This window comes from Dipodomys spectabilis, unplaced genomic scaffold (genome assembly GCF_019054845.1).
Source record: "Dipodomys spectabilis isolate Male_0828 unplaced genomic scaffold, ASM1905484v1 ptg000096l, whole genome shotgun sequence".
Lineage (NCBI taxonomy): Eukaryota > Metazoa > Chordata > Mammalia > Rodentia > Heteromyidae > Dipodomys > Dipodomys spectabilis.
The window spans coordinates 7831860-7857500 of NW_024870773.1; the positions used below are offsets into that span (position 1 = coordinate 7831860).

Sequence of the window (25641 nt, forward strand, 5' to 3'; positions counted from 1 at the left end):
TGTTTTTCTATGAAACTTTCCCTAAATTATTTATCATCTCATATCTCTGATTCTGAATATTATAAGCAATTAATTAAAAATCCAAAAAGAGATTAAAATTACATTGGTTAGAACTTAACATAGGCTATACATGTGATATATTCCTAGGATAATTAGCTTATCATCTAAACCAAAATATTTGCTACTAATATTTATACTAAGAAGGTAGACAGAAACTGGATTTTACTGAAGAAACTGAAGTGATTTTACTTTGGAAAGTTAAATGATTTTGAAAAATAAGATGCAATTAGTAAGAATACTATGCCATTAGTCTGCACATGAAATGAAATTGCTTAAAAATAAAAAATTTGGGAATAAAGTTGAACAGACTGTACTTTCAAGTGTATTATTCTTACCTTTCATTAGCCTTGAAGCACTGATTCTGGAGTTCTTCATCTGGATTTTGTGCTCTTGAAGTAGGGCAATAATCCTTTGGTCCAGAATGGTTGGACAAAAATTCCCTATAATAGAAATCTTCCAAATCTAATAATTTTCCCTGACTGTAAATGAACACATAAACATATCATAGTATTAGTCTAAATTTCTACTCAGTTTATAGACATGTTTTCTTCTTTTTAAAGTACTCTAACTAACACATACCTGCCAATGGAAGAAGTCTTGAGATGTGCAAAAGTAGTAAATTAAAGTAAATTAAAAAACAAACCCTCCCATCTCTTACCTTGAATAGAACATTAGTGGATGGAGCAGCTTTTCTTGCTTCTGTCAGTGCTAAGTTGGCATGGCACTGGTAGTTTTTAGAACTACAGGCAGTATTCGGATATGGTCTGCCTCTAACAGGGCCCACAACTGCCTCTTGAACCACTGCCAGAAAAGCTGGCCTTTATGTATGAGCACAAAGCATACCCAAACGTCACCAGCCATTGGCACCCTGATAAATATCTGGCTTCTTGATCTTAAGTTATCTCCTTCACACACAGTCATTGGGCTTCCTCCTATCCTTTGGCCTTCAGCAGGTTGGTTTCTGTTTTAGATTTTAATATTCACACAGGACAATGCACACAAAAGTGTGTCCTTGCCCATTGTAACAATGAGATGTTCAAGACAGTATGTTGAAAACGAACCTTACAACTTTGTGGAGGGGATGGGTTGGGAGTTGGGAAGGTGGGGAGGAAAGGGATGGTAGGGGAAATATAAAGGAGGATGTAACAATGCTCCATAGGAAATGGACTCATTACCTTGCTTATGTAACTGTAACCCCTCTGTACAGTATCTTTGCAATAAAATAATATATTTTTAAAAAAAGTGTGTCCTTGGATCCACTTGGGCCAAGGCTGGTTCTGTGGTGCCCAGGATCTGTAGCCCCATGATTGGAGATAAACAAGTATCTTTCAAAATCCACTGCTTATAGGGAAATGTGTTTCAAGTGGTAGATTTATATATGGACTTAGATAATTTATACATGGACTTGGATAATTTATATATAGATGTCCAGGACATGATTGATTCATAAACAGGACACTCTGTGTTTGTGCATTTTTCTATTAAGAATTTTTGTGTTCTTAAGCTAGATGCTAGTTCGTGCCTGTAATCCTAGCTACTCCAGAAGCCAAGATCTGAGAATCACAGTTCAATGCCAGCCTGGGTAGGAAAGTCTGTGAGACTCTTATCTCCAATGAACTACCAAGGAGCCAGAAGTGGTGTTGTAGTTCAAGTGGTAGAATCTTAGCCTTGACCTTAAAAGCTAAGGGAGATCAGGTCCTGAATTTAAACCCCAATACTGGAACAACAACAAGAACAACAGCAGTAACAATAACAACAATCCCCCCCAAACTCCAAGAAAAAACAAAAACAAAGGAACCTCTGTATTCTTAATGGAAGAACCATCTTTTTGTTCTGAGTAGTGTCTGGAAATTAACTGATGTGACTTTTAGTTATAACAGTGGCATGATATTAAAATAGTAAAGCATTAATAGACTGAAATCTTATATGGAAAGAAGCTACATGAGAAAAATGGTAGGAAACACAAATCTTGCTGTTATGACTCTATAAAAATCATAAGGCAGGGGCTGGGAACGTGGCTCAGTGGTAGAGTGCTTGCCTTGCATGCATGAGGCCCTGGGTTCGATTCTTCAGCACCACATAAACAAAAAGAAAAAAGCCAGAAGTGGCGCTATGGCTCAAGTGGTAGAGCACTAGCCTTGAGCTGAAGAGCTGAGAGACAGTGCCCAGGCCCAGAGTTGAGGCTCCACGACTGGACCCCCCCCCCCCGCCCAAAAAATCATAAGGCATCAGAATTAAAGCCATGCATTGAAAGACAAAAAGCAAGTAAGTACATAGATAGGGCCAACTTCAAATTACCCAATTAAAACCACCCAATGGTTTTAATCAAAGTCTATTAGAGATATATAACTCATTCTAAATATATAAGAGTTCTTAGTGAATGTCTCATACAGCTTTGGCTCAATATATTTCCAAAAGGTAAGCTTTTCTAAGTTACATAGACAAAGCCACACATTTACTACATAAATATGTTAAGATCCCTTTAGTTTCCGAATATGACTTTTTAGTCCTAATTTGAATTTAGGGATTCATAATTTTGTTCTGATTAGATGACTTTTTGGAAATCTAGACATAATAGTTACCTGTTTTTCCTTGGTTTTCGTTTTTCCTCTTGGATTGACTTCTAAAGAGAGTAGAAGAATCAAAAATAAGTAGCAATAAAGTAAAATCACAGTATAATAATCTATAACATTATGATCTTAATGGCAGATGAGAAAGAGGGAAGAGTCAGAACAATAAGTTACTAGTTTGTAAAATTAGTTGGCAATTCACAAAGGACTATATAGCACAGAATTCTATATCGAATGTCCAGGCCAGAAGCCACAAAGTTAAGATGTGAAGGAGATCAGTAACTGCCTAGGTCTTGAGGAAATGTATGGAAGGTAGAGAATGACCCCTAATGGGTAGTGCTTCTTTTTTTTTTTTTTTTTTTTAATTTTATTTGAAAACATACTGTACAGAGGGGTTACAATTACATGGGCAGGAAAATGCATACATTTCTTACCAAGCATTGCAGCCTCCTCCTTTGTTTACCCTTCACCTCCCTTCCCACCCTCCCCCCTCCCCCCCCACCCAATGGTAGTGCTTCTTTTTGAGGTAATGAAAATGTTGCAAAATTGTCTGTTGATAGTTGTTACAAAAGCCATTTGATTGTATATATACATATATATTTCCAAATATTTCTTTATTGAGATTACATGACTATATAAATTTCACAATACTGTAGCATAGTTAGATTTAGATAAAGTCACAAACACTTTTAGTTGTTTATTTTAACTACATAACTTGGGTGATATGTGATTTATAGCCTAACAAAGCTATGTGAATGCATGTACTCACCTGGTGATATCTCAGTATGCCTGCTCATGAAGACTATGTAAAAATTTCAGGCAGCTTGATATTTGAGTTTGGAGATTAAAGTTTATACTAGACACAAAGACTTAGAGACCAGTAGTAGCTGAGGTCCTGATAGCTGATGAAATTATCTAAAGGAAATGACAGAGACTAAGATGGAACTGTGGTAAAACCAAGAGGGAGAGGAACTTCCTGGGAAAACTCAAGAGAGAAGGAAAAGAACCACATAAGCTTGCCTAACTGGGTAGTTAAGTGCAAGCTTCATATTTTCTGCTAACAAGGTGTTGGGGTTCTACTACATTCTCTGGTTCTCTAGTTGTCTGGATTCTAATACATTCTCAGCAGATGTGCTAAAGCATTGTTAATGGAGGTACCAGGGTTACAAAGGCCCCGAGAGCCCAAGAGAAAGATAGACGCTCACTGGCAGTTTCAAGCAGTGACCTGATAAATAGTCCCAGTTCCAACAGAGGTCTTGGAAGGCATCTTAACTTCATGCTGATGGAATTGCTGAGCTATTAAGTTTATGATTTAGTGACATTTTCTGGGATAGGCTGAGACGGATGTGATTCGAGGCAGTGAGAAGGGGTCTGAAATAGTGCAGATGAGAAATGGTGGTCTCTCAACCCTCCTACGAGGGTGAGAGAAGGAAGAGGACGTGGGGGGAGCTGTTGCAGGCAGAAGCCATAATGTAGAGAAACCAATGTAGGTATCAGGCATGAGACCCAGGAAGACTTCCATGCTCTTGGTTCAGGAAACCTAGTGGATGACAGAAACATCCATGGAGGTTAGAAAACAGTCAGAAGACAGGAGAGGAAGAGCAGCCTAGCAATAGTGATGCCTGTGAGTTCTCCTGCCACATACTGTGAGTGGGGCCACAGACCTCAATAAAATGAACAAGCCTTCCATGGGTTGGTACATCCTACCCTGTATCACAAGATCTTAAGAGATGCAATGTGGAGACAACATTAAAGACTGTTGTAGGATTAGACACACAATGAATGTAACCAGGCCTCATTCTAGGCCTGAAATTCAGTAGAGGTTCAGTAAGGGTCTACTTCTCCTTTCCTCCCCTTTCCTCTAGTTTCACCATAATGCATCCCTTCATGTAAATGTCCCTTTCTGTAAAGTTCTTCCATGATGGACTTCCCTTTCTGGGTTGATATTTGCATATAAGCTCAGAGAAAGCTGCTGGGAGGATGTGTCTGGTACATGGCTACAAGACAGGCCTGCATCACAAGGAAGAGGACTGGAAGACAGCAAAGACTCCAGATATTCATTTGGGGAAGAGTCACCAAAGAAGAAACTAAGAGGCGTTTCTGTTTGTCCCGACCTTCCTCTGTGGCGACATAATATAGCCATGGTTTCCATTGGCCTTCAGAGGACACCATGACTCTCAGCTGATCCTGAACAAGTCACTTACGTGCAATAGGTAATAGTATGAGGAGTCTTCAGGGTTATTCAATGTTTTGGGTTTCCGGGGTCGTCTTGGAGGTCTCGATATTTTTGGTTCTTCTCCTTTAGAGATATCTATAAGGAAGGTGATCACACACAAGTATTTGATTCCAAACACTTCTACCATGCAATGTTTTCTTTCTAGGATACATAAGAAATTTTATGCATACAAACAAAGCTGAAGCTGGGACAAAGACAAACTCTATTTGATCACCAAGCAACCTTGATCAGAGTCCTCACTACAGGTTTTCCTCCTCTTGTGTGTGGGTCTGGGACTTTGAGAATTAAGAGAGAGAAGAGAAGAGGAAAAAGAATAGCTGTACAGTCTGGTGATAGAAAACTGGGTACAGTGGTTCAGAGGATGCAAGAGGAGAGGAGTTAAAACTAAAAGAAAAACCTTAAATCACACAATCTGCTGGCCAGGCCATCTTCACTTTGAAGTACCATCTCACATGCTATGGATCAAATGACTGTAAGTCATTTTAGATGCCTATTTAGATTTAGATCTTCAACTCAAATTGTTAGAACTTGAAGATTTTGGCAGGCACCAGTGGATCATGCCTATAATCCTAGCTACTTAGGAGGCTGAGATGTGAGGATCCTGGGTCGAAGCAAGCCTGGGCAGAAAAGTCTTGTGAGAATCTTATCTCCAATAAACTACTCAAAAAAGATGGAAGTGGTACTGTAGCGCAGTGGTAGAGTACTAGAGCACAAAGAGGCTCAGGGATAGGGCCCAGGCCCTGAGTTCAAGCCCCAGGACTGGCAAAAAAAATGATCAAAGAAGAGTACATTTTGTTATTTTTTCCTGCTCTTTCTGTCAGTATCACCCAGTCCCCAAAGCTGGAACAGCATTGTCTAAACTTCTTTTTTTTTGGGTCCAGTTGTGGGGCTTGAACTCTGGGCCTGGGCGCTGTCCCTCAGCTTACTTGAGCCACAAGCCACTTCCGGCTTTTTTCTTTTCGCTTATGTGGTGCTGGGGAATCGAACCCAGGGCCTCATGCATTGCAAGGCAAGCGCTCTACCACTGAGCCACCTTCCCAGCTCTGTCTAAACTTCTGAAGATCTGCCTGCTTATTTTTTTGGTGTAGATTACAGATATATTTCTGTTTGCAGAGTTAATAGGCCTCTTCTTAAGTATTTCTATTTTTTCATGGTTTCTTTTTAAAATTTTTTATTGTGAAAATACTGTACAGAGGGGTTACAATTACATGGGCAAGATAATGAGTACATTTCTTATCAAGCATTGTAGCCTCCTTTGTTTCCCCTTCCCATCCTCCTCCCGTCCCCCACCCAATCCTCCCCCGCCCCACCAAAGTTGTAAAGTTTGTTTTTCCACATAACGACTTGTACATCTCATTGTTGCAATGGGTCCACCTGTTTCCCTATTTAAACAATTTGCTTTTTCCCTTCCCCTCCACAAATTATACCAACCTCAGATACAGTGAAAGCAGGGGTTATACCATGGGGGAGGGACATACAAAGCAACAAAGAAATAATCTTATAAATGTGTTAGAAACAATCACCTGAAAGAAAAAAACATTTGAATACATATCTTAGGGTTCATTTCCCTAACATCAACTTATCTGACCTTTTCTGCTTGATTTTTTCATGGTTTCTGCTGACTGTGTAGGAATGGCTTGTAGGCAGATGCATTAGCATCAGGGTGACTTTTGGGAGTGGCTTCTATGGGACAAAGATTACATTCAAAGCTGGGCACTGGTGGCTCCTACCTGTAATCCTAGCTACTTAGAAGGCTGAGATCTGAGGATCAGCGGTTCAAAGCCAGCCCAGACAGGAAAACCCCTGAGACTCATCTCCAATAATCCACCAGAAAACCGGAAGTGGCACTGTGGCTCAGGTGATAGAGTACTAGCTTTGAGCTGAAGAGCTCATGGTCAGCGCCCAGGCCCAGAGTTCAAGCCCCATGACCGACTAAAAAAAAAAAAGACTACATGCAATGGATAGGTGAGTATATATTACTGAGCAGAACTTTAAGGGCAGTAACAGAACGTCAGTACACAGAATAAAGGGGTAGTAATGATACCTCAGGTGCAGAAATACTGAGAAAAACTGAAATGTCTCCAAACATACTAATCAAATTAAGTCTACTCAAGTTGAGTATTTAATACTTACTATGTGTAATGGACTATGGATGGCTGTGTAAGTCAGCTTCAATTAGGATGGAAGACACATAATTTTATGACTTTCTATTCTCAGGCCTAGCCTACTAGGAGAATATATCATAACAGTATTCATATTCTAATATTATCTAGCCTATTCATTTCATTTTTGTGGGAAATTTCTGGATGAGAAAGAAGACTAGCTAGTTTGAAGAACTAGCTAGAAATCCAATGCATGAAGCAATGCAAATCAGAGAAAGTCACAACAATCACACATTACTGTCTTTTTCATGAGTAAAAGAAAGTGAGGCATTTGTTAATGACACTATGTTAATAGTGATAGACAGGAGTGAAAACACTTTTTTCTACCCTTTGGAGATTCTTCTCCCATTTTCTCTCTCCCTTTATAGGAATAGACAAAAAGGGTAAAGGGAGTCCAAACATCTGACAACTTCTGGATCCTGTCTTAGGCAGTCAGAGGCACATGATGGTAAAGACTGAATTCTTGTCACCATCATATTAATTTTTTCCACCACCATGTATTTTTCCCTTCTTCTCACTTATTGTCTCTCCTAATGCCGATTACTAACTGGCCCTTGCTAACTTTTGTAGTGTGTGTGTGTGTGTGTGTGTGTGTGTACACGTGTGTGCATATGTGTGCTTGTACTGTATCTAGAACTCAGGGTCTTACACTCACTTGGCTTATTCAGTTAGGGCTGCCTTTCTACCATTTGAGCTTCAATGCCACTTTTGCTTTTTGCTGGTTAATTGGAGATAAGAGTTTCATGAATTTTTCTGCCCATGCTGGTTTCAAACTGCAATCCTCTGCTCTTAGCTTTCAGATTAACTAAGATTATACATGTGAGCCACCAGTGCTCTTGCTAGCTTTTTATCATTTTAAAGTATACTGATCATATTCATTTATCTCATTTGTACCTGAATGGCCGCAAACACAAAAATGATAGTATCAAGTTATTATATACTCAAGATTTTTAGATACATTTGAAGCAGCCTATGACTAAATTTAACTTGACTTTTAGTATTAAAGTCTAAATTAAAATAACAGAACATTATCATTATTATTTTCTTCTTTTTTTATTGTGAGAATACTGTACAGAGGAGTTACAATTACATGGGCAAGATAACGAGTATGTTTCTTATCAAGCATTGTTGCCTCCTCTTTGTTTCCCCTTCCTGTCCCTTCCCATACTCCCCCCTCCTCCCCCAACCTGATCCTCTCCCACCCCCACCAAAGTTGTAAAGTTCGTTTTTCAACATAACGACTTGTATATCTCATCGTTGCAATGGGTCCACCTGTATCCCTAGTTAAACAATTTGTTTTTGCCCTTCCCCTCCACAAATTATACCAACATCAAATACAGTGAAAGCAGGGGCTATTGCCATCAAAATTGAAGATGGCAAACAATCTGAAAAAAAATACCACCATGAAAAGGAAAAAAAAAAGATTTGGAGAATAAAGAAATTCTGTCTTGTTTCCATTGCCTCATCAAATAGTCCTTATTGATTCCTCTTATGAAGAATCTATTGAAAATGCCTTTTAGAAGAATGTACTTCATTAATAAATCCAAGGGCTCTTTCTCTGTCCTTATTATCTCTGGCCTTTGCATCATTGACAATTATTGATCATCTTCTGCCTTCTGGTTGAGGATGAAAGTTCTGTTTTCCTAGTATTTTTCAAGATATTTTTAATCTACCATAATGAGAATAAAAGTTTGATGACTAAAGAAGTGATGTTCTCTTTGCTTCTAGGATTGAACCATCCATGGTTTCCTTGGGTTACTCAGTCTGATGAATTTCCTACAGCACATCTCTTTTTCCTTTTTGAGTATTTCTCTCTTCAGTCTCAGACTCAAACAAGCCAGTCATCACTTTTCTCCTCTGTCTAAGGAATCTAAAAATCTCAGTGGTACTGTTTTCCACAGAAGACTTATTTTCTAGGAACAAAATATTGGTGTCCCTTTTGCTTTAATTTTCTTATTTCATACAATCAAGGATATGTCTAATACAATATGTTTAATACAATCTTGGGTATGTTTACTATTCATCCACCATTTCTTTTCAGTTACTATTGTCACTACTCTTGGCCAAACCAGTAATTTCATACTTGAGTCTTATCTGGTCTCTATGACTTACTTCACAAATGTAACCAGATTTCATTTTCTTCCTTAAATACCACTTCCATTATGAAATTCCATTTAAGAAATTTATGATATGATTTTTATTAATTGGTTCTTACTCTGTGTGTGTGTGTGTGTGTGTGTGTGTGTGTGTGTGTGTGTGTGTGTGTGTGTTGGTGCTACAGCTAGAACTTGAGGCCTTGCACTCTTGCCTGGCTTTTCATTTAAATTTGGCTCTCTACCACTTGAGCACATCTCCATTTCTGGCTTTTTGGTGGTTAATTAGAAATAAGAGTTTCATGGACTTTTCTGCTGGGCTGGATTTGAAATGTGATCCTTAGATTTCAGCTTCCTGAATAGTTTAGGATTATAGGTGTGAATCACTAGCACCTGGCTTGCTTGCTTTTTTCTTTTCTTTTTTTCTTTTTCCTTTCTTCGTTCCTTCCTTCCTCTCTTCCTTCCTTCCTTCCTTCCTTTCTTCCTTCCTTCCTTCCTTCCTTCCTTCCTTCCTTCCTTCCTTTCTTCGTTCCTTCCTTCCTCTCTTCCTCCCTTCCTTCCTCCATCCCTTCCTTTCTTTTTTAAATAGTGGGAACGTAAGTTTCTGGAGGGTAAGGATCATGACTTAGGTGTTATTCTCCTGACCTTCCTCTTGTGGTCAGCATGTGGCATTTGGAAATGTTAAGGAGGTTGTTTCATTTTAACACAAAGTCATGGTACTAAGTGAATACCAGATACACGATATAGTTTTATTCACTGGGTCACTAATGTCATCACATGTAAAACTAAATTCCCTGAACCAGGTGCTGGTAGCTCATGCCTGGAATCCTAGCTATTCAGGAGACTGAGATCTATGGATGATGGCTCAAAGCCAGAACAGGCAGGAAAGTCCATGAGATTGTTATTCCTACTTAACTATCAGAAAAGCTGGAAGTGGAGCTATGCTTCAAGTTGTAGAACACCAGCCTCAAGCAGAAAAGCTCAGGGACAGTGCCCAGGACTTGAGTTAGAGCCCCAGGAACACACACACACACACACACACACACACACAAATTCCCAATTCTTTTAAAGATAAATGTAAATAAAGGAACTGATAAGACTTTAAAAAAATCTAGGGAAATTCAGAAATACTTAGGGTATAGATATTGTAATCAAAATTCAGGAATCACACTACATATATATAATATATGAATATTGAAAAATAGATGAGAGAACTGGTTCACACCTGTAATCCTAACTACTTAGGAGGCTGAGATCTGAGGATCATGCTTCAAAGCCAGGCTGGACAGGAAAGTCTGGGAGACTTATCTCCAATTAACCACCAGAAAACCAGAAGTGGCACTGTGACTCAAAGTGGTAGAGTACAAACCTTCAGCAAAAGAGTTCAGGGATAGTGCCCAGGCCCTGAGTTGAAGCACTATGATGGTGGGGGGGGGACAGCGTGGGGGGGGAGGGGAGATTAGGGACTCAGTGACAGATCACTTGCTATTGAAGTCTTGGGTTCAAGCCACATATCCTATGTTATTGGGATGAAACCTTTTATTTACTAATTAATAATGTTTTTAATGACAGTGAAATCAAGATATCTGATAAACTTGGGGAAAAAGGTATAAATAGGAAATTCATCATGAACAAATGAAAAAAGCAAGTCAGCATAGCAGTATAGGAAGGCACCTATGTATGGAAAGGCACCTGAGCTAATAATTAGACAAAGAAATATAAACAAAAAACAATAAGTTATCTTTTAAATTTTTCCTATTTTTCCTTTTCTTTTTGTTTCTATGTGTGTATGTGTCCCAGTACTGGAGTTTGAGCTCTGAGTCTAGGCACTATTAGTTAGGTTTTTGCTCAAGGTTGGCACTCTACCTCTTGAGCAATGGCTCCACTTCTGGCTTTTTGCTAGTTGTTTGGAAGCAAGAGTCTCACAGGCTTTTCCTACCTGGGATGGCTTCAAACTGCAACTTCATCCTTCTGAGTAGCTAGCATTACAGGTGTGGACAACTGACTGGCACCAAGCATAAGTTATCATTTTTCTCCAGACACATTAGTAAATATTAAAGAGAAGGATAGCACTTTTGGAGAGGGTGTCAGAACAAGTTTGTTATCACAAATTGCTGAAGGAAATGGAGAATTTTAGGACAGCAAGTTATCAAAATAAAAAATACCTTTCCATTCAATAACCCTACCACTACATGAATATTTACTCCATAATATCAAAATCCCAGAATAGGAGAATATTTTCAAACTGTTTACTGCAATATTTTTTTTCTTTTTTTGGGGGTCCAGTCGTGGGGCCTGAACTCTGGCCCTGGGCACTGTCTCTCAGCTCTTCAGCTCAAGGCTAGTGCTCTACCATTTGAGCCACAGTGCCACTTCCGGCTTTTTTCTTTTTGCTTATGTGGTGTTGAGGAATCAAATCCAGGGCCTCAGGCATGCAAGGCAAGCGCTCTACCACTGAGCCACCTTCCCAGCCCCTGCAATATTTTTCATAGTGCCAAAACTAAGACAAATAGAGAAAATAGAGAAAAGGTTACGTAATTACTGTGATCCCCAAATGAAATATTATTTAGCCCTTAAGAATAGTGAATGGAATGTATATCCTACAAAATTAAGAAAAAGGAGGAAATGGCAAACTAGGAGGAGCGAGTGAGATTGTTGATAGAGGTGATGTTGACTAAGATGCATTGTCTTCATAAATTGCTTTGTTGAATGACATCTTTGTACAACTACTCAAAGGTAATGATAATAATAAATAGAAGAACAATGAATTGTAACTATATTAGTTGATGTACAGAGATTTTTGCCAAAGTATTGAGAAAAGAGTTGCTTAAGTTAAAAGAGTGTTGCTTAAGTTTCCCTTATTACAAGTGGGGTAATAATTATCTTAAGTAGGGCTTAAGATAATGATAAATCTCTATACATTTTACGTATGTAAGTGCACATATACACACTTGTAAAAATTACCGGGCACTGGTGGCTTACATGTATAATCCTAGATAGTCAGGAGGCTGAGATCTGAGGGTCAGGATTTGAAGCCAGCCTAAGCAGGAAAGTCTGAGATTCTTATCTCCAATTAACCAGCCTTGAGTAAAAAAGCTCAGAGACAGCACACAGGCCTTGAGTTCAAGCCCCAAGATGAGTATACAGACAGACAGACAGACAGACAGACAGACACACACACACACACACACACACACACACACACACACACACAAGTTAAAAAAATTAGGAGTGAATGCCTCGGTTTTGGTTTTCTTTTCTTTTCTGTATAAACATTTGCCTTAAAAAATTATCTTTAGCTGGGTGCTGGTGGCCTACGCTTATAGTCTTAGCTACTCAGGAGTCTGAGATCTGAGGATCGCAGTTCAAAGCCAGCTTGGGCAGCAAAATCCGTGAGACTCTTATCTCCAATAAACCACCAGAATACCGGAAGTGGTGCTGAGGCTCAAGTGGTAGAGCACTAGCCTTGAGCTGAAGAGCTGAGGGACAGTGCCCAGGTCCAGAGTTCAAGCCCCATGACTGACAAAAAAATAAAAATAAAAATATAAAAAATCTTTGCATTCTCCCCTCCCTTCCTTGTGAATATATATATATATATATATATATATATATACATATATATATATATATATATATATAAATATAAAAGTTCCATGGAGGTTAAGAACAATTAGGATGCAAAGAGCAACAGATGGAAGGAAGTAGGGGACTGGGGGAAAAGGAAAAAAAATACATTAAAATTATGGAAAGAAAGTAAAATCTTTATAAATGTACATGTGGGTATGTGTGAATTATAGGGCTGAAAAAATCATAATGCTAGTTAATTTCTATGTCTGTAAGAATTTCTATTAGTGTTAATTTATTGACTTTGCTCTTCACCAGAATAATCTAAAACAGAGGATACTCACAGAAGATATTGTTATACAAGATGAACAACCAGTAAAAAAACATTATTGATAAATGCCTTCACTAGTATCTGATTGCTCTACTAAAATTATCTTGGACTATTTTGGTTTATGATTTTTTTCAGAGCAAATTGCCCCTGAGTTTATCAGCATCCAAATATTCAGAGAGTGCTGTAATGGCTCTAAATTTTTCTGCCTTTGGGGAGAGTACAAACCCTGTCTACTAATCATCCTAACCCCTTAATTAAGAAAGTGACATAAACATTTATAATCACAAATTATCAGCAGCATATCAATGTTGGCACTAGCAAAATTAGGTTTGTGGCGATTCTGTGTGATATGCATGATAAATATTAGCTTTCAAAGGTTATAGCCAGAAGGCAAGACGTTTACTTATATTGTAGTTCTGATAATAATTTCCTTAAGTGTTTTATCAGAAATATATTTTTCATGATAATAAGTTGACAACCATCTCATCATTTTGCATTCAGAAAAAATGATTTAAAATCCCTTTTCAGTATTTGCTTTAGAGAATTAAATTTCCAGATTATTCTCCTTTTAATGATAATTATACTGTTTTACTTAAGTATACATGCTGAGTGTGTTTTGCATAAGTGTCATATGGCTAAATTAGATGTTAACAGAAGTAAGTTTATGATGCCAGAACTTCTTTCTTGAAGAAATCAATTTTTTAGTCTTTGTAAATTTCCATTTTCTCCCCACAGTTTGTGACTTTCAAGCTTTAAAATGACCTACAGGAATCTTAGAAGGGAAAGAATTTCATTATGCATCTTAAAGGCAAACTCACCCTTTCATGGTTGCAACCTGCAGTTCTCCCATTCATGTCATCTGCCCTTCAGCCAGGTTAGGAAATCTAAAGACACTTGTACATAGGGTCAGAGCTTGTGGAAGACAAGTTCTAAAGTGCCCTTCCTCCGCCTAGAGGTTACTACCATTCTCATGGTGGGTATGGATTTGATCTCTTGTTTTTCCTTCATGGTATCTGTGTTAGGGCCTGAGTTTACTCTTCTGTTGAAGGGTATAGGTGCTTGTCTTGTTCTGAGTGTCTTTTAGCACGTGGGTGATGCTCTACAGCTTAGCATATCTGATTCAGTCTTCTCTGACCTCAGTAGGCAGCTACAGCCTTGGCCCTTCTCTGAACTGCATAATGCATCATTTTGATTCTTCAAAATCCCAAGCCCCCAGAGCTGGTTTACACCTGTGCTCAGATCTGGACTTGTGGTTTTTGCCTCTCTCTAACTTAGATATTTTGCAGTTAGCACCAAAGCCTTACAAACAGAGCCTTTAGATTTTTAATTATACTTTTAGGTTGAAGTAACATGCCTCTTAGGTCTCTTTTAGTAACAGCACAAGAAAAAGAAAATAGAGCAGTCCTGTTTGTACAGAAAGACCAACAGACATACCTTGCAGACAATCACTGGACTCTTTAGACAGGACTGCTATTATTTGCCATCTAATTCTGTCATTTTTGTTGGGCTGAGGTCATTCACTACAGTTCTCAAAGGCAGGTCAAAGGTCTTTCCAGGGGGTACGATCACACCTGTACCTTTATCCTTCTTTCCTATATATGCACAATCATCAAAAGAAGGCATCATAACAGATTCCCGAAGGAGTGCATACAATGTGTGCACAGTGTGTGAATGGACATCTTTGCTGGAGGAAGTGAGGCTGCCATGCTGAACACATACCACATCTGTATGTGACATCACATCACTGCAGGTGTAGCACGGAAAACAAGGGGATCTCAGTAGTGGCATTCAAGTTCCCTACTCACATCTTGGCTAGTTTTCAAACTACTATTGATCTTAATTTATCTGAAAAAAATTTGGAAGAATAACCTGTGGTAAGCTTAGATAATTTTTTCTGAAGACATGAATGTTAAAAATGATTTGAAATATATATATTATAGGTAATATGTTATATAAATAAATGATACAATATATAATATTATATATAATAAATGATGTAATTTATAATATGATATATATAATATATCATATGGTGTATAATATAAATAAATATATTGTATATTTTATATATTCAGTACTGGGAATTGAACTCAGGGCTATGCATTTGTTAGGCAGATGTTCTACACTCGAGCCACATCCACAGTCTTCTTGGTTTAATTAATTTATTAAGTGCTAATTTTGCCCAGGCTGGCCTTAGAATGTGTTTTTTTCTGATCTCTTCTCTTGAGTAGTTGGGATTAGGGGCATGAGCCCTGGTACTTGGCTCTGACTCATTTCTGAGATAAGGTCTTAATAACTTTCAATACAACTGGCCTATCCACTTGCAATCGTCCTGTCTCTGCCTGCCACATGCTGTGATTACAGATGTGTACCACCATGACTGGTCCTGTAAAATGACTTATTTTCTGTTCATAGTCATTGTCTTATAGTGGCCTTTTAAAAACACAGAACTTTCTCCAATTCTAAACATGCACCATTTAGGTGTGTGTTTTTTTGTTTTCCCTTTGCCCCTGCAAAGATGAGTTTTTGCTTCCTCTCAAGATGCAATTCCGCTCAAGGTGAAGTGAAAAGTCATTATTCCTCATTAGCTCAAACTAGCTTTTGGTGGCTTGAGATAGCCTGGCAGCAAAGGTGACATATCTGGAAAGGATACTCATTTTGTCACAAGGGATTGTGGAAGCTCTGTGCTGAGTTGCAATAATATCATGCAGAAACTTAATTTCACATGAAAGTGAAGTCATCTGGTGTGTGGAGTGAGTGCTTTGTACTCAGCTTTCCTTCAGTTATTGTCCTGAGCCATTTCTGTGGGAAGGCTTAGCTGACTTATTTATAGCTTGTTCTACCTTCCCTCCCCTCCCCTCCCCTCCCCTCCCCTCCCCTCCCCTCCCCTCCCCTCCCCTCTCCTTCCCCCACCTTTTTTTTTTTTCCCTTTTTCTCAAAGCTGTTAGTCTACCACTTGAGCTACAGGCCCACTTTTGGCTTTTGGGTGGTTATTTGGAGATAAGAGTTGTGTGGAATTTTTGCCTGGCTGGCTTCAAACTTCAATCCTCAGATCTCAAGCAGCTAGATCTCCTGAGTAGCTAGGATTACAGGTGTGAGCCCCTGGTACCTGGAAATTTATTTACCAGTTTCTGATTCCTACTCTTTGGCCATCTTTTTATCCTGTAGTTAGATTAGCTAGCAGTTTGGCAAGGTTATTCTCTGAAAAAAATGAATTGTACGGGCTGTTAATATTTCATCTTTGAAAACATCATTACTTATTCATCAATCAGCTTGCAATTTTGTTTCTTAACAAGAATATACATTTTTCTTCTGCAGCTCTGATTGCTTCTTTAGGCTATATTTTCATAAGTGGGTGAATGATATCAACTTTTTCAGTGAGTTGTTTTTTTGTTTTTTCAGTCATGGGTCTTGAACTCTGGGCTTGGGTGCTGTCCCTGTGCTCTTCAGCTCAAGGTGAATGCTCTATCACTTGAGCCATAGCACCACTTCCGGTGGTTTATTGGAGATAAGAGTCTCAGGGACTTTCCTGCTCAGCTGGCTTTGAACCATAATCCTCAGATCTCAGCCTCCTGAGTAGCTAGGATTACAGGCCTGAGCCACCAGTGCTTGGCTTCAGTGACTTTTTAAAGGAAATGTTGCTGCATCACTTCTCAAAATATTGATTATTTATGGTTTATTATTTTTTTTTCTAAATTACTACTTGGATAACTAAAAAATAGCGACTTGTTTTAGTATTTTTATATTTAGTTTTAGTTTTTTTTCATTTCGTTTTTTTAAAGTATATGCTTATTTTTCATCTGTATTTCTTCCTCTGTGACCAAATTAATGTCTTATGCCTATTGTTCCAGTGGGAGCATTATTTTTTCTCTGAATATTTTTATTCAAGATAATCTTTTGTACATTTTTCTAAATATTCTAACCAAATTATCTTCAACTTTTGAATGATAACTTTTAAATATAATAGTGCTTTTTGGTGGTTAATTGCACATAAGAGTCTCATGGAATTTTCTCCTTGTCTGGCTGGAATTATGATCCTCAGATCTTAGTCTCCTGAGCAGCTAGGATTATAGGTGTGAACCAACCAGTGCCCAGCTAATGATGCTTTTGTGGTATCTAAATCTTACAATTTTTTTCTTATAGTTACTTTTATTACTTCTTACACTTTGTTTTTTTCTTTTCTTTCTTTCTTTTTTTTTTTTACTAAGCAGAAATTGTGAGATATTCAGTTCGTAGTATCTGGTTCCTATTGTTTTTTGTTTTTAATCTTTAAGTAATTAAAGTATCTGGCAAGTATTTAGGTATTTAGCCCAAGAATCTATATTACTATCTTCTTAACTCTGTGATGTATCTTTTTGTATTTTATAAATATTCAGGTTAATTTTAAGGTTACTCTGTTCTTTGAATATGTGATTTAAAAAAGTGGCAAAGTGTAAGTTATTGTAGAATCAGTTATAATTCAAATAAGAAAAATCCTCTTTCAGAGTTTTATTTTTCTCTTCTATGAAATTAATATATAATCTTTATTTTTTTTGTCAGTTGTAGGGGTTGAACTCAGGAACCTAGGCTCTGTCCCTGAGCTTTTCACTCAAAGCCAGTGATCTAGCACTTTGAACCACAGCACCACTTCCAGTTTTCTGGTGTTTAATTGGAGATTAGAGTCTCAAGGACTTTCCTGCCCAGGCTGACTTTGAACTGAGATCTTCAGATCTCAGCCTCCTGAGAAGCTAGGATTACAGGTATGAGCTACTCACACCTGGCTACAAATAATCTTTAAGGAGATTTTTTTTTGAGTTCCAAAGAAAATTTCATACAGATTTTTCTAATGCAATTAAAAAATTAATTTTGGAACAGCCACGCTGATAATACATTATCTTCCCATCCAGACACATAATGTATCATTCTATCACTTATACTTTCTTGACTCCTTGTGGTTGTCTGGCTTGCTTTATTTCAAGATAATTTTCTTGTTATTCCCAATGAGGTCTTTTATCACTATAAAATTTTATAGAAAAGACTATCTATATATATTAACTGAATTCCATTACTACATAAAGCCATTATTATTTTTGGCATATGCTTTTCATTTTAAAGCAAAATTTACATTGTCTCCTATTTTCACAATCCTATTTTTTATTTTTGAATAACTATGTTTCTCAGAAACTCCTCTTTGCCTTTTTCTTTTATGAGATAGAAATTTCCTAATAATATAGAAATCTTGCTTCTATCCTCTTTATTTTAATCTTGCAGCTTAGTTAGTGGAACTGTTTCAGTGTTATAAGTTAATTGTGAATGAAATGTTTTTGAAGATTAGTAAATGGAGGCTGAGGTTCTGGTACTCTGTCCCTTTGAACAACACTACACTTGGATACCTTTGTAAAGCCTGTGATGTCTGCAAGTGTGGAAAGAAAACAGTGGGAAAAATCACTAGAACTAGAGGGCCAGAGATGAGTAGTGGGAATTCTTGGTTTAAACGTAGACAAGAGATTGACAAACAAAGGCTATTTCTTAAACAAAATTAGAATCAAAACCTTATGATAGGGTTTGCTCATCTTAAAGAAAAGGCACAGGAATGGTTTTGGATCCATTGCAAGAATTACAAATTGATTTGGCTTCCAGTGGCTCATGCCTATAGGCGTGATAGCTAGGACTATAGTCCTAGCTAATCAGGAGGCTGAGATCTAAAGATTATGGTTCAAAGCCAGCTCAAGAAGGAAAGTCTATGAGACTCTTTTCTTCAATTAACCAACCAAACAGCCAGAAGTGGCTCAAGAAGTAGAGCACTAGCCCTGAGCATAAAAGCCCAGGGACAGTACAGTGCCTCGGCTTTGAATTCAAGCTCCAGAGCCAGCACACCTCACCTCCCTGCCCCCCCCCCCCCCCCCACACACACAAAGAATTACATATTAGTCAATATCTGACCTAATTGTGATCTTGGTTTAAATTCTTTGAGCTATATTTTTATGAGGAATAATTCAAGAAATGTTTATGAAGCTGAGTGTCAGTGGCTTATTCCTGTAACCCTAGCTCCTCAGGAAATGGAGAGCTGAGGATCTTAGTTGAAAGTCAGAGGAAATCCTGTAGGACTCTTTTCTCCAATTAACCAGCAAAAAGCCAGAAGTAGAGCTGAGGCTCACGTGGCAGATTGCTAGCCTTGAGTAAAAAAAGCTAAGGCCCTGGGTTTAAGCCTTAATGCTGGCATGCACAGGCGCGCGTGCGTGCACACATGCACACACACACACACACACACACACACACACAATCTTTTTGAAACAGAGATCATTAAAATATATGAATGTCACATTCCTACTGGGGAGAAATCTCTCTAACAACAGCCCACTGATTATCAGGCACATCCTTTTCTACCCATGCCTGTTCTGTTTCTTAACACCTGGGAACTTCAGTAAGCACTGTTCATCAGAACTTCGATGGATATTTTATAGTACTTTTCTCACTTCGCCCTCAGCACCATCTGCACAATATCCTCTAAAGCCTCTTCCCTTGGCTTCTGAGGCTCTCAGCTTCCTGGTCCTCCCCTTCCTCCTCCAGATTGCACCTCTTTATTGGATCCTTTCTGCCAGACCTCATGTCTGAGCTCTTGAATTCTCCTCTTTTGTTCTGTATGACCTCCTAACCATTTTTTTTGTACTCCATGGCTTTGGGTATCATGTCAGTGTCCACCTGCTCACTGGAGAGGTTGTCTGTGCTCATCAACCTATCATGGCTCTTCTCCTAGTTAACATGCCATAAACTCTACCTGCATAGCTCTCCATGGACTCTTTCCCTCTCAGGCATGGCTGAGATGATCGGCGGATCATGTTAGAAATCTTGACTTGCTCTTTTCTCCCCTAACTTGCTCTTTTCTTCACCAAATCCCTTGTAATCTATTGATTAACACTCAAAATTACTGCCTTGGCCACCACCTCATGTGAACCCACAATCTCTCTTAGTGGTCTGTAATGTTGTCCTGAGGGCCATCAAATTCCAGTCCCTCAATGTAATCCACATGAGCTTATCAAATGCGGTTGTCTATGTATAACAGTTACATTTTCACCATCGTAGTTCAGATACACAGAAACGTAACTTTATTTTAGTAAAGTTAGACTTAATCTCTACTGAATGCTCATTTCTACTGTCTACTATTGTTTTAAACAAACACTAGCTTCAATTCAGTTACAAGAATGGGAAACACTTGAAATCATTTGCTACATGATGGGACATATGTACGTACATGCGTCTTGATGGCTGCCTATATCGATCATTTTGTATAACCTGAGAATGATGTTATAAATATCCAGAAATTCCTTGGTAGAAAAAAGGTTCCCTCCCCTGTCTTAGTATCTGAAGAAATTTAGTCATTTTAGGTTTTTCTGACCTTCCCCTTTCTTTTCCTGAGGCCACATCTAAGTTGGTGGGACAGGGACTCTAGTAGTTTCTTGACATTAATGGAGAGAGGACATCTACTCTGTAGCTATTCTCTAACATTTACAGACTGGCTTGTTCTGTGCAGTCTCTGCTAGCTGGCATTGGTGGTGTTTGCCAACCTCCTCCCTTATGTCTGAGTCTGGGCTGTCAGGGCCACCTAGATTCTTTTTGTCTCCTGGCTGCTTCAGGCTCTTTCTTGGGTACTTTCTTGGGCATGCAGGATCTATTTTCCAGGTTAGCCTTGTACAAGCATGGTAGAAATAAATCTCTGCATATGTGCAAGGAAAAAAAGTCCTCCCTCCAAACCTTTAAACCTCTAAACCTGAAGGGTTAAGGAAATGTTTGGATTCCAAACTTCATGTCAGGTAAGAATTGATTTCTAGCGTATACATATAAAAGAAATGTCCCAAGACCTTTCCTTTTCTTTATTTTTGTGTGTGCCAGTATTGGGAGTTTGAACTCAGAGCTTGGGCACTGCCTTTAGTTTTTTTTCTCAAGGCTGGCAGTCCCTCACCTGAGCCAAATCTCCCCTTATGGTTTTTTTTTTTTTTTTTTCTGTTGGTTGTGGGGCCTGAACTCTGGGCCTGGCCATTGTCCTTCAGCTCTTCAGCTCAAGGCTAGCACTCTACTACTTGAGCCACAGTATCCCTTCCAACTTTTTCTGCTTATGTGGTACTGAGGAATCGAACCCAGGGCCTCATGCATGCAAGGCAAGCACTCTACCACTGAGCCACCTTCCCAGCCCTGTTTTTTTTTGTTAATTGGAGATAAGAGTCTCATGGACTTCCTTGCCTGGGCTGGGCTTGGAACTGCAGTCCTCGGATCTCAGCCTCTGAGTAGTTAGGATTGCAGGTGTGAGTGACTGACACCCAGTGATTTCTGCTCTTTCATACAAAAAAAATACAAATTGGAGCATAAATAATTTGATCTTCTAGTATAATTCTGCTGCTTTTCAGTTGTATCCAGAGAACGTAAAAATGGTAGTCAGGTTAGCACACTTCCACCTCCTCCACTTCCTTCCTAGGACATTGCCTCCAACTTCCACCTTGCTTTCTCCTGTGAGGATTAGGACAATCAGCTGGCAGAGGTGTCCTGTATCCCCTCCCACAGGCAACCCCCTACCCACACTCACCTGAGCAGCCACATCACCAGCCATGAGCTCTGCGGCCCCTGTCTCCCAACTGCCTTAGCCCTGCCTTCAGGGCTAAGATAGGTGTTGGGAGCTGCCAACCTAATAGGACTTTGGGCTCTGACTTGGTAGACTTGACTAGAACCAGAGAAAAGGAGAGTAGCCAGGGACTTCTGGACTACCCAACAGTTCCCTCTTTAATCTACTCCTTCTTCTTTTTTTAAAATTAGTTTATTATAAAGATGCCATACAGAGGGATTGCAGTTACATGAGTAAGGTAATGAGTAGATTTTTTGTTGAGCATTGTTACCTCCTTCTTCTTTTTCTCCTACTGTCCCTTCCCTCTCCCTCCTCCCCCCCAACTACCTTTCTTATTCACACACACACACACACAACAAACACACACACACACACACACACTGCACCTCAGTTTTTGAATAATTTAGTAGGATAACCGATAACACACACACACACACACACACACACACACACACACACACACACACACACACACATGCACACACGAAGGTATTTTCCTGCTTTCTCAAGTCAATTAGTCCAACCACCAAGCTCATTTTAGGATTTTCTTGCCTCAAGACATTTGAGCAAGAAGAAATCAGAAGCTGCAGGAGGTCAGCCACGCTTCCTATTCTTGCTATAAGCCACACATAACAGAAATGGCTGCAGTTATCCCAGAATGAGAGCAGAGGGCCTCCAAGAAATGGGGAAAAGAAAACCTGATTCTCCCAGGAGAGTCACACAGAGGTGAGCTGGGCCTCGTGTGCCAGCACTCTCCATAGCAGCCTGTGGGAGGTGATAAGGCTTGTAGAGAGGAGGCTACCTGGAGCATGTGGGGACAAGGTGAGACCTCTGGGCTGTCTCAAGGTATAGAAGCAGCAGACTCTCCCAAGGTGAAGGTGGTGAAGGAAGTTGTGGGGATGATGAGTGTTCAGTAGTAATATTGTAGGGTAAATGACTCCGGCCTACAGTTCTATCTGATCCTTCAGTGGAATTTATGACCTCAGGGGTCTTTGCATAGCCCTGGAGACTTGGGAACTTACTAAGACTGATTCCCACCAGTTTCAATGGGATAGATTGTAACTGAGGCTGATAAGACAATTTAATCAGGTTATTTCATGTGTACCCGGGGCTTGTAAATCTGAGCTCTATACTTTGCATACTCTATATTCAAGATTACAAATGTTGACCAAGAAATAGAAATATTTCACATTTTCTTTCTTTTGTTAAACCTCAGCATCGTCTCTAACCTACCTTTTCTTATTCTCTTCTGAAGTTCTAGTTAAAATGTGCAAAAGTGGGAGAGGTGAGGGGAAGAGGAAAAACCAGGCGAATAGTGTCAGAGAAGATAGGAAGTAGGTTGAACATTCTGGAAAACTGTGCTTCTGCTTATAAGAAATAGAACAAAGATATCCCCCCTCCCCATCCCAAGATAGAACACACTCATCTCAAATCTGTCACAGAATACAGGTGGGGAACAAATATTGGGTATTTTCTTCCTATTGAGAAGCTTCTGGATCTACTGACTTTTACCTGAGAGGTCTTGTGGAGAAGAGACCAGTCTATTAATTGGTTTTTGGTGATAGACACCCAGATAAAGTGGCTTCAGTTGCTGCGATAAAATCATTTCATTCAAATTTTTCTGCAGAATGAAATACTCTTCAGATAACTTTGATATCTAAAAAGAAGGTCATGTGTCAGATTAAAGCAGGAAAAAGAAGTCCCAAGGCTCTAAGTGTAACCCAAGGGTTTGATCTATTCTTTAACAAAACTCTTTAGGACTCTCATGTTTTGTTCAGAACTCATCATGATTCTTTTCCCCCAGGTCTGATAAAAACCATCATTTGACATAACCTTTCTCTTTGTCATTAAAAACTACCAAACCCATCCTGCTCCATACAGCACTCCATTCCTGTGGCTCCTGTACTTACATTCTACTGTAGCTACCTTCAGGAGCTCTTCTGCTGCCTTTGACTATGATAAGTCTTCCTCTGTTCTTTCAAAGTCTTCTTAGCCTGACTTCAGTGCTACTGTGCTGAGTCTTCTCCTGAATGCCCTCTCCACTTCTGTCTGGCCTGCATTGCAGCCCTGATCTGGCTCTTTTGCTACAAGGAGTGTGTCTCCACACCCACAGTCTTTCCTGCCAGCTCTCTGAGCATAGCTTGGTTTTGCTAGTTCTCCTCAGTGTCTCAGTTGCATAGAGGGATTTAGAACAGGCTGTGTGTTCTAATCCCTGATTTTCTTTTCTACTTTTTTTTTGGAGTGAGCAACTTTAGCCACTGAGGAAAAGAAGAATTGACAGTATGCAAAACTCACTATTTCCACGTTTGTCCTTTATGATATTCATTGTTCATGATTATCTATCATCTTGAGACTTTTGTTTTCATCGAATATGCCTCTCCCTATAGCTACATACCTACTTTTCATATTTTATTGTACATTTTTCAACTAAAGTTGGAGGGCAGAGAGAAAGTGTAGGCTTTAGGGTAATTAGAAAACCTAATTTTTCAAAAAGCAGTAACAAAAGATTTCAGAGATATCAGAAACTTTGGCACCATCCAACACCAACATTTAGTAAGGCATATAACTAATTTTTAATATCCTTACTATATGAGATTTAGATCATATTTTATTCTATATTTCTCATAGTAAATTGGCATGAAAGTTCATGGCTGTTTGAATAGCACATTCCTTCAGACATATGTCTGGTAAACACAGATGAAACAGCACATCAGTTATTCATTAGCCATCTGTTAAGCTATTGGGTAGTTTCCAAAGATTTGTGCTAGTCGAGAGATTTTGCTTATTTACATACCTGTTTGGAAAACGTTGCCAATTCATGCACTTCTTTCTCTGAAGTTGTTTTTGAATCTCCATCCTTCTTCACCTTGATATTTTGGGTTTCTTCATGTATTGTGAGACAGGAATGCATGTTTTTGTGATGTTTTTTGTTACTTCTGCTGGTGTGTTGCAAGAATCTTTTCACTTTGAGAGGTAGGCAACATCCTGTCACCTCTCAGTTGCTGCCTTAGCTTGGAACCCCGGTATTGGTTCTGTATATACACCTCAGCTTTATCTTCTTCTTCTTCTTGGGCCTGCATTCCGGATTCAACATGCCTTTCCTCCAGCATCCTGTGCTGCTGCTGATCTCTGGCCTGGCTGCACAGCAGTGCATTCTGGGTAACCACAGATGTCTTCTCTTTTCCCTGGCTATCTGTACTGGTGATAAACTGGACTTTGGCTAAGAGCAGGTTCCACAGCTTTTCTCAAAGAAGTCTCTCTCTCAGTGAAACAAAACCGTGGATAGCTTGGCCTTTTGGACACGCCTTTCCTTTCTGGATATAATGTTTTTGATTCCTTACAATTCCTTTCTTCTGTGTACCTCTGATAGCAGCTCTGGGATCCTCATGTCCTCCTTCTGTCCTTTCTTTATCTTACTGTTCTCTTCCAGGTCTTTGACATACTTCTCTTTGGGGCTGACTTCTGCCCAAACATCCCTCATGAGATACAGCTCTTGAGTAGCTTCTTCTCCATACGAATTATTGATTTTCTTCTGACTTTGATATCCTTTCTCATTGCTCTTCACAGTATGGATGGCTGCCCTTTTGGTCTTGGAGGCAGAAGTCTTCCGCTCCAGATAGATTCCCTTTATTATTTGCAGCTGGAATGACGAGTTCTTTACTTGACACTGCAGTTTCTGTTTGTTTCTCATAAAAGATGTCCTGTGCAAAACATATTGTATCTGAATATAGGGCAACAACTAGACTAGAGCAGATTATGTCTCTTGGCAAGAGCTTTATGCTACTTAATGTTGGGAGCAAAGCAAAAGGGGAACAAAGAATGCTCTAAGGAAAAACGTATCAAGTTGTGTTCAGCAAGTGCTTGCCAACATGTTCTGTCTCCTACAACTTGGGGTGGCTAATCATCTCATGAGATTTCCAGTTCCAACTTAAGAGGTGAGAAACTGGCTAACATGTGAACAACCATATTCCAGGTAAGAAGGCACCTTTTGGTGCCTTCAGAATTTCAAGATACTCTGAAAGTATCTGAAAA

General features: G+C 39.1%; 1 protein-coding gene across 1 annotated transcript in view; it reads right to left on the reverse strand.

Moving 5' to 3' along the window:
- Positions 1 to 24539: 24539 nt before the first annotated feature.
- Positions 24540 to 25641, reverse strand: part of Myo3a (myosin IIIA) — a 118425-nt gene continuing 117323 nt past the window's right edge. Inside the window, exons 28-29 of the mRNA XM_042686201.1 lie at positions 25027 to 25310; positions 24540 to 24829 (exon numbers count right to left, since the gene is read on the reverse strand). Of these exons, the coding sequence (XP_042542135.1) occupies positions 24540 to 24829; positions 25027 to 25310 (574 nt within the window). The remainder of the gene's footprint in view (positions 24830 to 25026; positions 25311 to 25641) is intronic.